General features: G+C 40.3%; 3 protein-coding genes across 10 annotated transcripts in view; 1 reads left to right on the top strand and 2 right to left on the bottom strand.

Annotated features, from left to right (window-relative positions):
• Nucleotides 1-247: 247 nt before the first annotated feature.
• Nucleotides 248-5,406, top strand: tox4a (TOX high mobility group box family member 4 a). Of its 2 annotated transcripts, none has more exons than XM_023965325.2 (9): nucleotides 248-690; nucleotides 775-843; nucleotides 941-1,225; nucleotides 1,449-1,694; nucleotides 2,037-2,375; nucleotides 2,452-2,532; nucleotides 2,619-3,287; nucleotides 3,438-3,571; nucleotides 4,279-5,406. In XM_023965325.2, the coding sequence occupies exons 1-9, from the start codon at nucleotides 592-594 to the stop codon at nucleotides 4,334-4,336; spliced, it is 1,980 nt and encodes a 659-aa protein (XP_023821093.1). In that variant the 5' UTR covers nucleotides 248-591; the 3' UTR covers nucleotides 4,337-5,406. The 2 variants fall into 2 exon arrangements, with proteins under 2 accessions (XP_023821093.1, XP_023821094.1); XM_023965326.2 differs by having other exon boundaries at nucleotides 255-690; nucleotides 944-1,225.
• A 916-nt stretch (nucleotides 5,407-6,322) lies between these two features.
• LOC101165179 (E3 ubiquitin/ISG15 ligase TRIM25) lies at nucleotides 6,323-8,910 on the bottom strand. Of its 4 annotated transcripts, none has more exons than XM_004079036.5 (6): nucleotides 8,636-8,910; nucleotides 8,191-8,480; nucleotides 7,791-8,108; nucleotides 7,358-7,450; nucleotides 6,710-6,788; nucleotides 6,323-6,620 (listed from the first exon to the last, which is right to left on the bottom strand). In XM_004079036.5, exons 2-6 carry the CDS (start codon nucleotides 8,446-8,448, stop codon nucleotides 6,538-6,540), a joined length of 831 nt encoding a protein of 276 aa, XP_004079084.1. In that variant the 5' UTR covers nucleotides 8,449-8,480; nucleotides 8,636-8,910; the 3' UTR covers nucleotides 6,323-6,537. The 4 variants fall into 4 exon arrangements, with proteins under 4 accessions (XP_004079084.1, XP_011484852.1, XP_011484853.1 ...); XM_011486550.3 differs by having other exon boundaries at nucleotides 8,191-8,545; nucleotides 8,636-8,904; XM_011486551.3 differs by having other exon boundaries at nucleotides 8,191-8,532; nucleotides 8,636-8,899.
• A 1,165-nt stretch (nucleotides 8,911-10,075) lies between these two features.
• The window catches only part of si:rp71-1g18.1 (uncharacterized), a 6,172-nt gene continuing 1,409 nt past the window's right edge, over nucleotides 10,076-14,838 (bottom strand). For all 4 annotated transcript variants that reach the window (XM_004079108.5, XM_011486547.4, XM_011486549.4 and 1 more), the window contains exon 4: nucleotides 10,076-12,651. In XM_004079108.5, coding sequence (XP_004079156.1) covers nucleotides 11,714-12,651 — 938 coding nt within the window. In that variant the 3' untranslated portion in view covers nucleotides 10,076-11,713. The remainder of the gene's footprint in view (nucleotides 12,652-14,838) is intronic.

The following is a 14,838-nucleotide window of genomic DNA, read 5'->3' as shown; positions in this document are numbered from 1 at the left end:
GTTTTTGCCTTAATGAAAAAGCTAAATTCAGGTAATTTTGGAGTGGTTTGATGCATATTTGCATCACAAGGGGGCTAAGAGCACTGTTTTATTTTTTCCACAAGTACTAAGTCATACTTTCAAAGGGAACTCTACTGATTTTGTCACAAAGGAGCCACTAAACATGCTCACATTGTGCCTTAGTTTCCAAATGTAACAAAATTGTCGCTTCTGATTTTTCCAACAGCACCTGAATCCAGCATGTGTTTCGTCTGTTGGCCTGTAGAGGGCGTCGGTAACCGCACAACGTTGTATGAATGGGGTTTGTTTTCGGCCTGCTATAAGTTTTGGCTTTTACAGACAGCAAGAGGGACAATTCGTTCAAACAATAACACCATTTATCTTGTTTCTGGCCTCGGTCTGTTGTGTATCAGCTGTAGTTTATATTTTAAACCCTTAGGGGTTTCTCACGACCTCTTCGACCGCATGCTAACCCCTGTGTTTAGCTAAGTAGCTGTTAGCAGCTAAAGTTTCTCTAGCTGGTTAGAAAGCATCTCCGTCATCCACATAGGATGAAAGTGTGCCGGTGGTTTGAGTGAGTCTGAGATCGAAATGGAACTAAATTTTTACTCTGATCTGTCGGATGGTTGTGCTCAGAATGTGGAGTTTTTGGACAGCCAGCCTTATGGTGGATTCTCAGAGGACAACAAGGTAACCCGCTGGTTAAAAGCACCAAACGTTCGTGGAATTGGTCTTTTTGAGTTTGTTTGTTGAAATAGAAAATATTTGTTTTAGTTCTCTGAAGCGGGAGACCGTTATCTTTCAATGAGCGGAGATGCCGGTCACTCTTTTTTGTCAGCAGAGGTGAGTCGCTTTATTGCGAAGGGGGGGGGGGGGGGGGGTGAAGATGATCATTTCCGATTTAATGAATGGACTGTTGATCTGTGTCGTTTACAAACAGCAGACATTCCACACTCCTAGTCTCGGGGATGAGGTGTTCGAGATTCCTCCAATATCCCTGGATCCAGACCAGGCTTTGAGCATCAGTGATGCCCACTTTGAGCTGTCAGATGGGACCGGTGTCTCCACAGGTTCCAAGAGTCTGGTTAGCAACCTTGTTGCTGAGGCCAACGACCCATCCTTTGCCTCCACCTTCATCAACTCTGGATCTCACGGTCTGGAGCACATTAACCTTGGAGCCGTTCACCAGGCTGGAGGCACTGCCCTCCTAAGCTCATCTGCTCTGGTAGGAGCCTCCTGTGTTAGTCTTTGTAACCTCTGAATATAAAACTTCCCACTAATTTCCATTTTGACATTTTCAATTAAATGGTAAATGCAACAAAATATGTTGCTCTTCTACTCAAACTTTGACTACAAACTGATAGAATTTGAATCCAAGCTTGATCCGTGCATATATTCGATCCATGCTGAAATCCACTTTGTTGGTCATGAGTGCTGCTCCCCCACAGGAACTTGGGAGCTCCAGTGGCTCACACTTCAGCAGTTCGTCCCCGATGACCATCGATGTGCAGCTGGCTGACATCGGGCCTGGTCTTTTGGGAAGCAGCCATCTCACCACAATTAACCCGTCGGAGCTGGCTCTGGGTCTCTGCGAGGACAATGTCGGGCGTCATCCGGAGGTGCCCGAGCAGCCGTTGTCGGCCACACCGTCGCCTGCTGGTTCTTTACAAGATGAGGATATGAATGACTTTAGGGTACGTGGAAATATTCACCACGGTTTGTGTAAAAGAGCCACTCTTTTGATGTATTTTAAAAGTGTTCTCAGTGGTCTTTTAGTTATGATTATGCCGGTTTTAGTCTAAATTAACAAAACAAAATATTTCCTGCAAGCTTACAGCTCCTCAAACCCCCAACCTAACATTAGCGGTGTTAGGTTGGGGGTTAAGATTAATTTTCTTTAAACATGTCCTCCATCATCAGCTAAATGCCACAAAGACATGTGAAAAACACCAAAAATAGGATTTTCATGGCAGCGAGTCTTTAAAGATTGTGAAGCTAACGTGTTTTGTCCCTCTTCTCTGTCTCTTTCTACACAGAGAAGTGTTTTGGTGGAAGCCCCCATGTCTCTGTCTTCGTCGCCTCTGCTCTCCCATATGTCCTTCCACCCCGTCCTGCCGTCTTCTGCCCAACCTGCTGCAGCCCGGAGAAGTGGTGGAAAGCCTGCAGCAGTCGCCCCAGCACCCGAAACGACGACCGCAAAGAAAGGAAGAAAGAAGAAAGATCCAAACGAGCCGCAGAAGCCCGTGTCGGCGTACGCACTGTTCTTCAGAGACACCCAGGCTGCCATTAAAGGCCAGAATCCCAACGCCTCCTTCGGGGAGGTGTCGAAAATAGTTGCCTCCATGTGGGACAGCCTGGCTGAGGATCAGAAACAGGTAAATATTTGCATGTTTTTCCTTCCTCGTCCAGGATGTAAAGGAGGAGGTGACTAAGCCGATTTGTTTATTGTAGGTGTACAAAAGGAAAACGGAGGCGGCTAAAAAGGAGTATTTGAAAGCGCTCGCAGCGTACAAAGCTAACCAACTCTCACAGGTAAAACCATAAAGTCCTTGAAGGAAGAAAACAAATCTTTAAAAAAAAGTTTGATTTAAAAACGCTTCTGTGTTATTTGCATTTAGCCCTCAGCTGAGGAAATGGAACCTGCTCCTTCACCTCCACCAGCAGTTATTCCATCCTCCCATGCGACCCCTCCTGCACCTGGCAACCACACTCTCCGCCCAGCTCTGGCTAGCAACAGCATGGACGTCAACCACATCACCAGCGTTTGTTCATCCAGCATCATTCTGGATGTCCCGGAGGTGACCACGCGTTCCCACGCGGGAGCCGGCACCGCCGTGCCTGTGGCCCCGACCATCACCAAAATCATAATCCCCAAGCACATTCTGCAGGGGGGGGGGCAGGTGCTGACTGTGCTGCCCGGAGGGGTCCGAGCTCTGCAGCCCACCCTGGTGGTGTCGGGCGCCTCGCGCCAGCCCCCTCCGCTGCAGCAGATGCAGAACGCGCCGCCTCCCCCCCGGCTCCAGCAGATGGCCCCCATTCCCCCGCCGCTGCAGGCCAAACCCAGGGAGGGAGGCCCCACCCCAGCACAACCTGTGTCTGTCTCAGCGACGCCCCCACCTCCACTTCAGATAAAAATAGTTCCCGCAACAATTCAGGACAGAAGCGATGTTCTGGTGCACGGCACAGCAACTGTGAGCGCTTCTGCCCGATCAGAGCCAGTGCCGAATTTAGCCGAGACGGCAGGAAATACAGACGATGATGTCACTGAGGTGCTGCATTCAGAAGAGGTGAACTTTTCAACAATTTATAGCAACACAGCAAATTCTGGACTTAAAAATGTAAAGACTTGATGATGTTTATGCTTCATTGTTTTTACAAAAAACAGTAGAAATGAATGTCAACCAAATGTGTTGCTTTTTTTGAATGTTTTCTTTTAGGAAGAGATGGAGGTGAGCGGATACGGCGATGTGAAAAGCTTGTGTGTGAGGGCCGGCTGCAATAACCCTGCTGTGGACAGTGAAGACTGGGACAAAGAGTACTGCAGCAACGAGTGTGTTGCCACTCACTGCAGGTGTGTGAAGGCATCATTTGACGTTTTATTTATCTATTTTTTCTTTTCTTTAAAACTAAATCAGGGTTCTGCAACATTTAGCACTAAAAGAGACATTTGGTTCAGTTTCTTCCAGACCAAAACCCAACAAGAGCTGCAAAGTCCCACTTAACTGTTTAGAAAAATTCAATTATTTTATATTTTTGTGGACATTAAACCATTTGTTTATAAAAAAAATGTAGCTTTTCAAAATCTACATGCAGTATAACAGTGTTATGTTTCTGTTATACGACTGTTAACAGCACTTCCTTTCAAAATAAAATGCTTCCTGTGTCACATAAGATCCTGCTGTAATAGATTTGCAACTATAGATTGCCCTTAAACAGCAACTATACATAAGATAAAATTATGAGTTTAAACTTATTCTAATAATAAACGACTCTAACAATGAATCAGACCATTATTTTGCTCAATTATCTGCCCTTTGCATTTTTGAGGAATGGTAAAGCTCTCAGTGCCTCTTGATTTAGTGTAATGTCAGCACCATTTAAACAGAAAGTACATTTTTACGCATATAAGATTACATCATTTTGAAAAATCTAAACATGAATCACAAAATGTGACTAACAAATCTATTTTTTTTTCACATAATGTGCATGTTTCTAGAAGGCTAAAGAGCCACAGTGGACGGAGCGTCGTGACCATTTCTCATTGTTTTTCTTTTGCAGGGATGTGTTTCAGGCGTGGTGCTCCATCAAGAACCAGTCTGTGGCAACAGTGAAGTAATGTAATAAAAATGTGATCATCTCATTAGTTAGATATGTAGAAGGGGCGGGGGTCAGATGCACCAAACACCAGTTTCTTTGAATGTGAACTATGGCAGAAAAATATTTTTGATAGATTTCTAAAAAAAAAAAAGAAAAAGTCACATCTATATGAATCTCTGGACCATTGTAAACTTATATGCATGTCGTTTTTTTTTTGCACATTAAACCCTCAAAAAATTGAAGGCCATTGAAAAGCACAATTTTTACTTTATTAAATGTTAAATAAACTAGTAACCTTAAAAAAAGAGAATCAGTTTTCTACTTTTGTCAGTTTTGTCATCGGAAAAAAATGGATTGGGGAGCAAAAGAGAAGTGTCAAGTGTTTTGGCTCGCTAAAGAACAGAATTGCAAAATAAAAGTTGATTTGCATGCAGGAACATCACAATCTCTCATCTTCCTTATTAGAAAGTAGTTTTGCATAGATTCACTTATCATTACAATAAACAGTGATGTCAAATTGTATTTCAGGCCCTAAAACTGCCTTAAAACATGTTCTTGTCAATGCATCTGGCCCTTTATTTATGGGAAAGGAAGGTGTTTTTCCTTTATTAAGCAGCTGTGTTTTTTTATTCCTGTTTTGTAAGAGTTTGGGGTTTGTCTTCTCCTGAATAACATCATGCTCCTACAAAGAACTAGTGTTAAAGTGTGACTGAAAAGTCTTCAGTGTTTGAAAAAGATGTCCTGACTTTATGTTTGTACCTTAACTTAAATCCTTACAGGACTGGATGGCAGCTGGAGAAGTCTGAATGTTTTATGATTATTTTTTTTTTAGGTTTATTCACATTCTTGCCTTTTTATATTTCCCTTAAAGTCCATCTTTACGGAAAAAACTGACCATTTCAACTCTCAGAAACATATTTGTGTACAGCAGTCCACATTGTCAGCTGTTTTTATAACTAACTGTTACAACTCTACTGTTTTGCTCTTCATGTTTGGTATTGATAGTAGCTATTTCTTCATAAGAATATCTAGACCAGTCAGTTAAAGACTTCTCAATTTTTCTTAATAAATGAAAAAAAAAACATTAAAGTTGTTTTTTCTCTTTTCTTTAACACTTACAAATCATTTTCTGTTTTTTCTCAACATTTAAATCCACCTTTACTTAGATTTGAATTAAGGCCTCAAGATCTAAAAGCTAACAAACACTAATTAAAACTTTACATCAGTTTCTGTTCTTCAGAAATAAATAGATTCTGGGTGAAACCGCACGATAAAGTCAGTTTGACCTTGAGCTTGAGCAGCTGTGTTAGTGTTAGCCTCCTTTTATTATGAGAAGAAGCACAGCAGAAGCCTCGCTATTACATTTAGACCTTGAGAGATGCTTTGTTTCCCAATGTGTTGATGTTTTTATTTTGTTGTAGGACATTTTCTCAAAGCACAAAGTCATATTGTGTGGAGAAACCTCAGCAAATCAGCTGCTCCTGCAAGAGGTGGGCAGAGACAGGTCACCAGTTACCTAAATACCTAAGTACTTTTAACCCTTCTGCTATTCTAGGCACTTTAACATTGGGAGTTGGGTCATCTAGACCCACTAGACAGTGCTCTGAACCTTTTTTCTTCAATGATTTGTGATCTTCACTGGTGTCCATGGATTACATGAAATCTTTCCACCTTTATCCACCTTTGTCATGGTAGGGAGAACACGTCAATGGTTATCTTGACCCCACAAGGGTTACACACATCAAGTGCACTTCTTGGATTGCTACACAGCAATTGTGGATCTCACAGGCTTCTTCTCCTAAGTTTAGCCGCTGTAAAAGGGGACTTTGGGAGGAAGGCAACAACTGCCAAAACAACCAATAATGACTAGGCTACGCGAAGAAGAATCTATTAAAACCTGGGCTTCTAATTAATGAAAAGGAAAAATTGATGGGTTTGAAATGGATGTCACCATTCCGCCTCATCCATAAACCTGCGTTTAATCACCAAGGAATCGTCAAAAACCTTTTTTTTTCCAACTTGGATTTAATCACTTCACACATCCATTTCACTTGTTACTCTGTCTAGTCAAACAAAGTTTATTAAAAATACGTTCTGCTGGGAATTGAAATGTTTAAATAAAAGCTAAAAGAAGGACATTTTAAGATATTGGACCAATAGATGACAGGAGAAAGTTTTCTTCTAGACATCAATCCAACGCCTCTTCAGTGTCCCAGTCGGCTACAGTGTTTCTGATGGAGTCTTAGGGCATTGCTTTTCCAGCGCCTCTGTTAACATCTGGTTTTCCACAGAGTAGTTGTAAGCTGGGTTTGGAAGCAGCAGAAATCAGTGAGTTTCTGCATAGATACAACAGAGATATAAACGAACTGGATGCAAGTGTTTTCTTTCTTACCATAATACAGGACTATAAACCAAAGGAAGAGCAGGATGAAGGTGACTCCGTTGACTCGTAGATCAGGAGGGCGCCGTCTCTGTGCAGAAAAACATCAACCTCAGAGCTGATAGAGCACATCTTTTTTAAAAACCTACTTTAATCATCTTTTGATGCATTTTAAAAGCGTTACCCAGTGTTTTTTTTAATTATGATTATGCCAATTTAGCCAATTTTTTTTTAGCGCTGTAATTTTCTTGAACATAGTTTCTGCAAAGCGGCAGGAGTTCATTAGAAATTCACCTCTGAGTTGTGGGCGGGACCAAAGCTTTGCATCCTCTAACTTACAGCCCCTTACACTCCAACCTAACATTGCTAGTGCAACAAAAATGGCGAGTTTTCAACCAGATGCCAGTTCGGACAAGAAAAAAGAAGATGTAGATGGATCTGATCGTCTACAAGTTTGTGGCTCGCCCAGCGTAATTTCTATGTCACAAAAATAACCTTTATCAAACGGCATTTTTTCGTCTGCTCCTGATTTGAATAAAGAAATACTCAAATGGAAATTTTTTAGCTTAAATTTCCTTATATGTGTCCTCCATCATCAGAAAAATGGCACAAGAATATGTAAAACAAAAAAAACAAAAAAAGTTTTGGAGAGAGACTTACGTAGTACTGAAAGTCTTCTTGCAGTCTGCTAACAGCTCCAGCGGATTCTGCAACGTGTTCGATAAGCGTTTTGAATTCTTGGTTTAAATAGTCCTGTTAAATGCACAAACAAATGCCTCACTTTACCGCCAACCAGCTTTAATGAGCTGCAGATTCACTACCCCTAAATAATGTTTAGGATTGACAGTAAAAAACGAAATAATGTAAAGACTTACGTACCTCAGAGAAGTTTCACGTTTAACATATATTTATTAGAAAAATCTAAAAGCTGAATTTTTGGGCAGATTTTTACACATTGCTTTTTTTTTTCTCTGTTCAGTCTTTAACGCGATATGACACCTCACCACATAAAAAACATCAGATAAACAAATAAATGTCCCACTTTTAGCAATTCACATATCCTGTAGTAATAAATAAATTGTATTCTGCTCACTGTCAGCTGTCGTTGGAGGACAGAGGACTTCTCAGAGTCCATACGGAGGTGCTTGCTGTCCAGAGCACAGATGTTACAGATGTAACGTCTCGAGGAGTTGCAGTAGTACCTCAGCACCTCGTCCTCGTGCTGTGGACATTTCCTTTCGGCAAGGTCACTCAGCGGGCCAACCAGCGGGTGCCCTGTGAACGCAGGGAGCTCCAGGTGGTTCCTCACATGCTCTTTGCACATAGACACCTCACATTTCAGACACGTTTTAAAAGCCAGAGTTTTGGATTCTGAGCAGCAGTCACAGTACACTTTTTTTGCCAGTGTTTCCTGCAGAGACAGATTGAAAAAAATGAAGATGTAGCAGCAAAGAAGAGTCAAACACATCTAAGAGGTAGAGGACGGTAGCTACCCTTCTGCTCTTGCACAACTTGTAGTCCTCTGAAATGTGTGCCAGGGCGTAGCTTCTTTGTACATCAACTACCTCTCTGAATTGTGCCCTGCAGTCTGGGCAGCGTAAGGGAGAATCAGAGGAGTGATCCAGCAGGTTGTTCAGGCAGCTCAGACACATGCTGTGACCACAGGGGAGCTGCCGGGGGTCACTGAAGATGTCCTGACACACTGGACAGGTCAGCAGTTCTTCCAGGCGGCTTTGCTCATGTTCTTCCATTCTTGACTTGTGTGCTTTTCAAAAGCCTGCCACTGTGCATTAAAAGAGCAAGGAGCTGATCTGTTACCTTTGGATAGTTACATTCTGTAAACAAAGACTGTTGATAGAAACACAGAGAAAACACCCAAACAAACAAAATTTAAAATAAAGGCGTAAGTCAATTAACTATATTTTAATTCAGTCTTACCTGAAAATTAAAAGCTTGGTGAGGAACTACAGCTTTGTTTAACTAACTTTTTAACATGTCGATAAAACTGAAAGTGTTGTGGAAGAGCGTTTTACTTCCTGGTGGGCTGAGTCTTCATTAAAAAAAAAACGTAGGCAAAGAATCAACAAGATTTTAGAACAGAAAAGAAAAGTCTTTGAAAAAAATGAGTACATTTATTAATTCAGTTTTGGAATTGCAACTGTTAAATAATAAAAAAAAACGTTTTCAGATTGTTTATCCAGTGGTTTGACGTCACTGACCAAACAACCAATCAGCACACAGCTTTGGAGAGAATAACCAATCCGTTTCGTTCTTGTCATACCATCCCCGAACCAATCAAATGCTGACTACTGGATCCAATGTTTGGAATATTTGTTAACAAAGCTTCGTGTCTGACAGTGGTGAATCTTGTTAAAACATGTTAAGAAGTCGTTGGAATCTTGTTGAAACATTTCCACCACCTCGTAAACGTTATGCATTTTTTGGGCTGTAAATTAAAAAAACATCCCATCTCATTTTTGACCTGCAGTATCTTAATTCTGGATAACAATTTGTATCATGATTAATTGTCATTTAACCTGTTACCATGATTCCTCATCTGCCTATTACCCAATGTTTACCTCCATGAGCTCAAATTAATTAAATTATAAATTAATTTAGTAAATCAATGATTTTTTTTTCCTTTGGTAAAACATTTAATGGTACAGTGTATGAAAAGTACTAAAGAATGATTTTATTTGACATGTGATTTATTACTCGTGATTCTATGTTACCCTTGTGCTATCCTAGGCCCTTTAACATTGGGAGTTGGGTCATCTAGACCCACTAGACAGTGCTCTGAACCTTTTTTCTTCAATGATTTGTGATCTTCACTGGTGTCCATGGATTACATGAAATCTTTCCACCTTTATCCACCTTTGTCATGGTAGGGAGAACACGTCAATGTAAGGGTGGGGTCATCTAAGATAGCACAAGGGTTAAATAAAAATGTCCCCTTTGAAATATTTTTTGTTAAATTTGCATTTTTTGCTTAACTGTGGAAGTAGGCCGTTCTTGATGGGTGATAAACTTGGTAACAGAAATCGCTTTTGAAATATTTGCATAATTTATAATAAATTACCCAATAAATATTTTATCCATGTAAAAATAAAAGAATAATTGAATTATAGTTATTAATTTGTTTTATTTCATATGAGTGAGAAATGAACAAAATAAATCATCCAACAGTCAATTCTGTTTGTCCCAGGTCATCAGTATGTACTAATTTGGCATTATTTTCAAATCTACCATCATGGATAATGCCTCAGCTTATGTGTTGAATGAACAGCTTCAAGCTTCTACTATTGCAAAATGTTAATGCTATGAACCATGACAATTCATTTTTTAATGTAATGTGCAGAGTCTGTACAAAAATAAATCTTGCAACAAGAATAAGTTTTCTTTATTGGTTCACAAAACTTAATACATCTAAAAACAGTAGTTATAAAAGATTGAAACAGACATCTGTCAATATAGAGCACATTTTTTAGTTTTATGTATCTAAACCAAACAAAGATGGACTGTTACCACACCACAATTTTCAAATAGTTTGTTGTGATTTTAAATTGATGTCAGCAAAACCATATGATAAAGAAACCACAAGTTATGAGTATCATCTGGCTCATTTCAGGTCATTATTGGTGTAATTGCCAACATACCTCCAAAATTAAAAGATTTCCTCAGTGTAAGTATTGCTCAAATGAACAATCAGTTTGATTTTTTGAATACGCCACCATTTCCTAAGTATTAGGAGTCCACATTTCAGCAGTTACATTCAACAGTCAGAAATCTTCAATGGTTTTAGTATTTTTTTTTACAGGATATGGTTTCTAATAAAACTAGTTTAAAATCAGAAATTACAGTGACAGGAAATGCAAAAAGAAAAAAAAAAGCTAAAAAGCATTTGAGATCATACTTCACATATTGTGCTTGTTTCATATCAAGAATTATCTTTATCCTCAAACCACAATTAAAGTTTTTGATGAATGATGAGGAACTATGAGGAATGTTGTTGGTTGCTTACAAAAAACCTTATGGGACATGATGGGAAGCTGATCAAAGCAGGGTTGGCAACCACAATATCACATTTAACAAAGACTGAAAAACATCATAACAGCAAAAACCAAGACAAAAAGTGGTTTAAAATTCGTCTAAATTGATGCACTGTAAGAAGCTGGAACAGGGCGTGTAAAAAGTATTCCTGCACTGTCACTTAATCCTGACTTTTTGTTGCAGTTCTCAGTAAAATTAAATGTTTATTTCCGCTTATAACTAACAGAGAGTGAACTTCACAAGTTTATTGCATTAAAGATAAAAAAATACATTAAATTGAAACCTTCCATTGCTCTCAGAAAATTTAAGTGTAAAAAAAAAATAGCTTTTTTCCCCTGGATAATTAAAACAAAAATCTGTCCACTAAGTGATACAAGAACAAGACGAAATGTTACACTTTTTAGGAATCAGCATCAGTAAAAACATAATATTTGAATAAATGATGAAAGCAGGCATGTTCTTCCTCATGCCCTGCAGACTGGAGTTTTTTACGAGCACAAGAAAGATTTATGTTTGTGTTTTTGTTAGTGTTCATTCTGGACCTCATAAATTTAGAGAATTAGTATTATAACTCTATGCCCTGTAGAAGTGTTCTTCCAGACAAAAAGCACCGGCGAGAATGTCTTCAATATAGACGGTACTTCGCAAAAAAGCTGCAGTTCTCCTCATACCAGTTTAATCGCTTCGCTTTGAAGGATCTTTTAATAATCCAATAGCTGTAGGTTTTTTATTCCTCACAAACCATTGACATAAAAAGCAGTAAAGACAAAAATAAAGTAGTAAAGCTTACAAAACTCTTTCAGGAATGACTAAATATCTAGCACCAAAATGGCTCATTACATTTGAGTGGTCTCTACAGACCAGGTGTCTGCATAAACCATCCAGTGTTTTCACTCTGAGGTAGACGAGGGTGCAACTGCATCAACCTTGGACTGACAGCTGCGTGCAGTGTTGTTTTTAAACCAGCTAATAGCCAGCGATTGTTTTGAAGGATGGAATGAAGCTTTCACACCTGCTTAGTTTGTGTTGCTTGAGGTTCCTCATGATCCTGAACATCTTTCCACACGAGGTGCAGCTAAAAGGTTTTTCTCCAGAGTGAAACCTCATGTGGGCTTTTAAATTATCCCGCACGCGGAAGCTTTTGCCGCACTGCGTGCAGATGTGCGGCCTCTCGCCGGTGTGAAACCTTAAGTGGCGGCGAAGGCTTTTCCTCAAGGCAAACTTCTTTGAGCATGACGAGCATGAGTACGGCTTTTCTCCGGTGTGAAAGCGCGCGTGTCGCCGGAGGATTTTCCGGCGCTGGAAGGCTTTTCCGCAGAGGCTGCACACGTATCCGTCACGGGAGTGGGCTGCGACCTTTTGGAGACGCCAAACACCGTTTCCACATGGGGTGAAGCAGCAGAGGCGCCGGCCTGTGTGGAGGCCTTGATGGTGGCGGAGGTCTTTTGGTAAAGACCAACCAGTTTTACCTTTTGTAGCACTGTCTGGAGTCTTCATTCCTGATTCAGGTATTGTGAGCACGTCTACCAGCTGTACCTTACAGGGGCAGGTCAACTTCTGATCCAGAGTGGTAAGCTTCAGTTTTAGCTGCAGATGGTTTTTGGTATCCTTTGGAGACTGGATCCGCTCCCATATGCCCACCTGTGCAGGGGTTGTGGCTCCATCAGACACCGAAGGGCTGTAAGCTGTACCCTTGGCGGTGCTAACGCATGCTTGCTGAGGTTCCACTTGCACAGGCTTCTCTGAACTGTCAGGCTCTGGAGCTGGAGCATCCAGTTTAAGGATTAGCGGACAAACAAACTTGACTTTATCCCCTGAAGCAGAATCGCTTGTGTCTGGATGAACCACAATAGGCTTCTGCTTAGAAGTGGAGCTCACAGTAGAAACAGAGGTCACTGGAGAGACTGGAGAAATAAAAAAAAAAAGTCTACGTTTTACAATGAAAGTTGGGGAACTATAATAAGGTGTTTAAAATGTTTTATTAAAAATAAATATTAGCTTAAAGTAAACTTCCTCTAATGCAGGGGTGTCAGAATCCAGGCCCCGAGGGCCAACCTGAATATGAAACTCTTTATTGGCTAAACACACCCGATCCAGGAAATCAGCAGCAGACAAGGCAGGATTTCTGGAAAAAAAGCAGGAAGTCGATCCTCCTGGCCTGGAGTTTGAGACCCCTACTCTAATAATTTCTTTTTTGCCCCAATATGTACACAACATTCAATATTAGCTAAAGCTTTCCTTTAAGCCATGGCAACATCTTAACCTCCTTCATTTTTAGTCTGAGCTGGTTGTACATTCAGCTCTGCGATAAACTGCACAAACAGATCTTGAAAAACCAGTCCAAACCATTATCCTTCCACTTCAGTGCTTTGTAGTTGTTTTAGGATGTGCTGTTTTTAATAATGTCCAACATATAGACATGACCTTAGCTCAAACAATCATTCTTACTTAGGTTTTATGGACATTAATTTCTACAATTGCAGTAAATTGCCTTAGTAAATCCCACCAGTAGATATTTGTCGTTGGGTTTTATTTAACACTTGACTTTTTAAAGAAAATCATTTACTGACTGTGTTATTGTTAAACTCCCACTCCAATCATCTTATGATCCATTTTTAAAGCATTCCCAGTGGTCTTTTAAGTATGACTATGCTGTTTTCAACTAAATTTTTAAAACAACTGTCGTTTTCTAGGACATAGTTTTTGCAGAGCGGCGGGAGTTCTCTAGAAATTCACCTCCAAGTTGTGGACAGGACCGTTGGCGCAGAATAAGCCTACCCCTTCTTCCCATCATCCATCTATTTCCATTCTCTCCCTCTAGCTTACAGTCCCTCACAACCCCAACCTAACATTGCTGTTTATAACAAAAATGGTGAGGGATATCAGAGCTCTCCAGCCATACAGTTTTGATCCAGATGCCAGCTCGGAAGAAGAAAACAAAGACGTACATGGATCCAACGTGGGGGGTAAAGGATTATAAAGTAACGAATTCATGTAATTTAATTACTTTTGTCAGTAATGGGAGAACGTAACGAATTACAGTTCGAATTTTGGTAATGAGTTAAAATAACCGGACAGCAGAAACCCTTGTTACTTTGTCACTGAGGTCTTGTGGGCTTTGAGATTTTCTCTCGGTTAAATGAAACAGTTATGTGTGCAGATTTGGGGATTGGTCCAAGTCCAGACATTACTGCAGTCACATCGCTGTCCAAACTGGCTCAAAGATCAGATGAAAAGAGATGCTGCAAGGAGTCTTTTCATCCCTGGAGAGCCCCACGGAGACCCATGTACTGATGTTGGCTGCGAGTGAAACAACTCTAAACCTGACTCTTTGGTGTGAAAGCCACGATCCGCCGTTTTTCTACATTAATTCACCCTTTTTACTTTATTTTTCTCTCTAAGCTGCACATGACTACGTCTCTGGTCAAAATGAGTTAGCGCTCAATACGCTTTAACATCTCACTTTGAGACCACACCATATTTTTGTGTCACTTTTCACGCTGTTGTTTGAATTCAAATTAAACCAGGTCATTACTTTAAAAATAAAAGTTAAATGAAAGACAAGAGGATCTTGTTTGTGCCGTTTTTCCTATGAGAATCTGTATCTGAGAGGGAAAAAAGTAAAGTAATGAGTAATGAATACTTTTTTCAAATAAGTAATGAGTAAAGTAATTTAATTACACTGCGACAGACTGGTGACCTGTCCAGGGTGTCCCCTGCCTTCGCCCACGAGTGGCCGGGATAGGCTCCGGCAGCCCCGTGACCCCGAAAGGGACAAAACGGGATAAGAAGGTGAAAATGTAATCACAATTTTGATCCAGTAATTAATCAATTACTTTTTAGAAGTAATGAACCTAAAATGGCATGGATCTGCAGTGGATGCATCAGAATGGAGCAGAGTAGGGAGTTTGTGGCTCGCCTAGCGTAATTTCTACATCACAAATGCAATATTTTTCAAACAGCTTTTTTTCCTCTGCTCCTGATTCAAAACCAATTGAATGCAGAAATCAAATTTGGATTTTCTTGTGGTATTACCTCTATGGTCAGAAAAATACCACAAGAAAATGTTAAAAACACAGTTTTCATCAGTG

The sequence above is a fragment of the Oryzias latipes genome, chromosome 17 (genome assembly GCF_053564925.1).
Source record: "Oryzias latipes strain Hd-rR chromosome 17, Olatipes_Hd-rR_3.1".
Lineage (NCBI taxonomy): Eukaryota > Metazoa > Chordata > Actinopteri > Beloniformes > Adrianichthyidae > Oryzias > Oryzias latipes.
This window is presented reverse-complemented; position numbering and strand designations above follow the sequence as displayed.

Coding starts and splice junctions, on each gene's coding strand:
- tox4a (XM_023965325.2), top strand. CDS start 592: ATGGAACTAAATTTTTACTCTGATCTGTCGGATGGTTGTGCTCAGAAT. Junction 844..940: donor ACTCTTTTTTGTCAGCAGAG/GTGAGTCGCTTT, acceptor GTTTACAAACAG/CAGACATTCCACACTCCTAG. Junction 1,695..2,036: donor AGGATATGAATGACTTTAGG/GTACGTGGAAAT, acceptor CTTTCTACACAG/AGAAGTGTTTTGGTGGAAGC.
- LOC101165179 (XM_004079036.5), bottom strand. CDS start 8,448: ATGGAAGAACATGAGCAAAGCCGCCTGGAAGAACTGCTGACCTGTCCA. Junction 8,109..8,190: donor AGTTGTGCAAGAGCAGAAGG/GTAGCTACCGTC, acceptor CTGTCTCTGCAG/GAAACACTGGCAAAAAAAGT. Junction 7,451..7,790: donor TCCTCCAACGACAGCTGACA/GTGAGCAGAATA, acceptor TGCATTTAACAG/GACTATTTAAACCAAGAATT.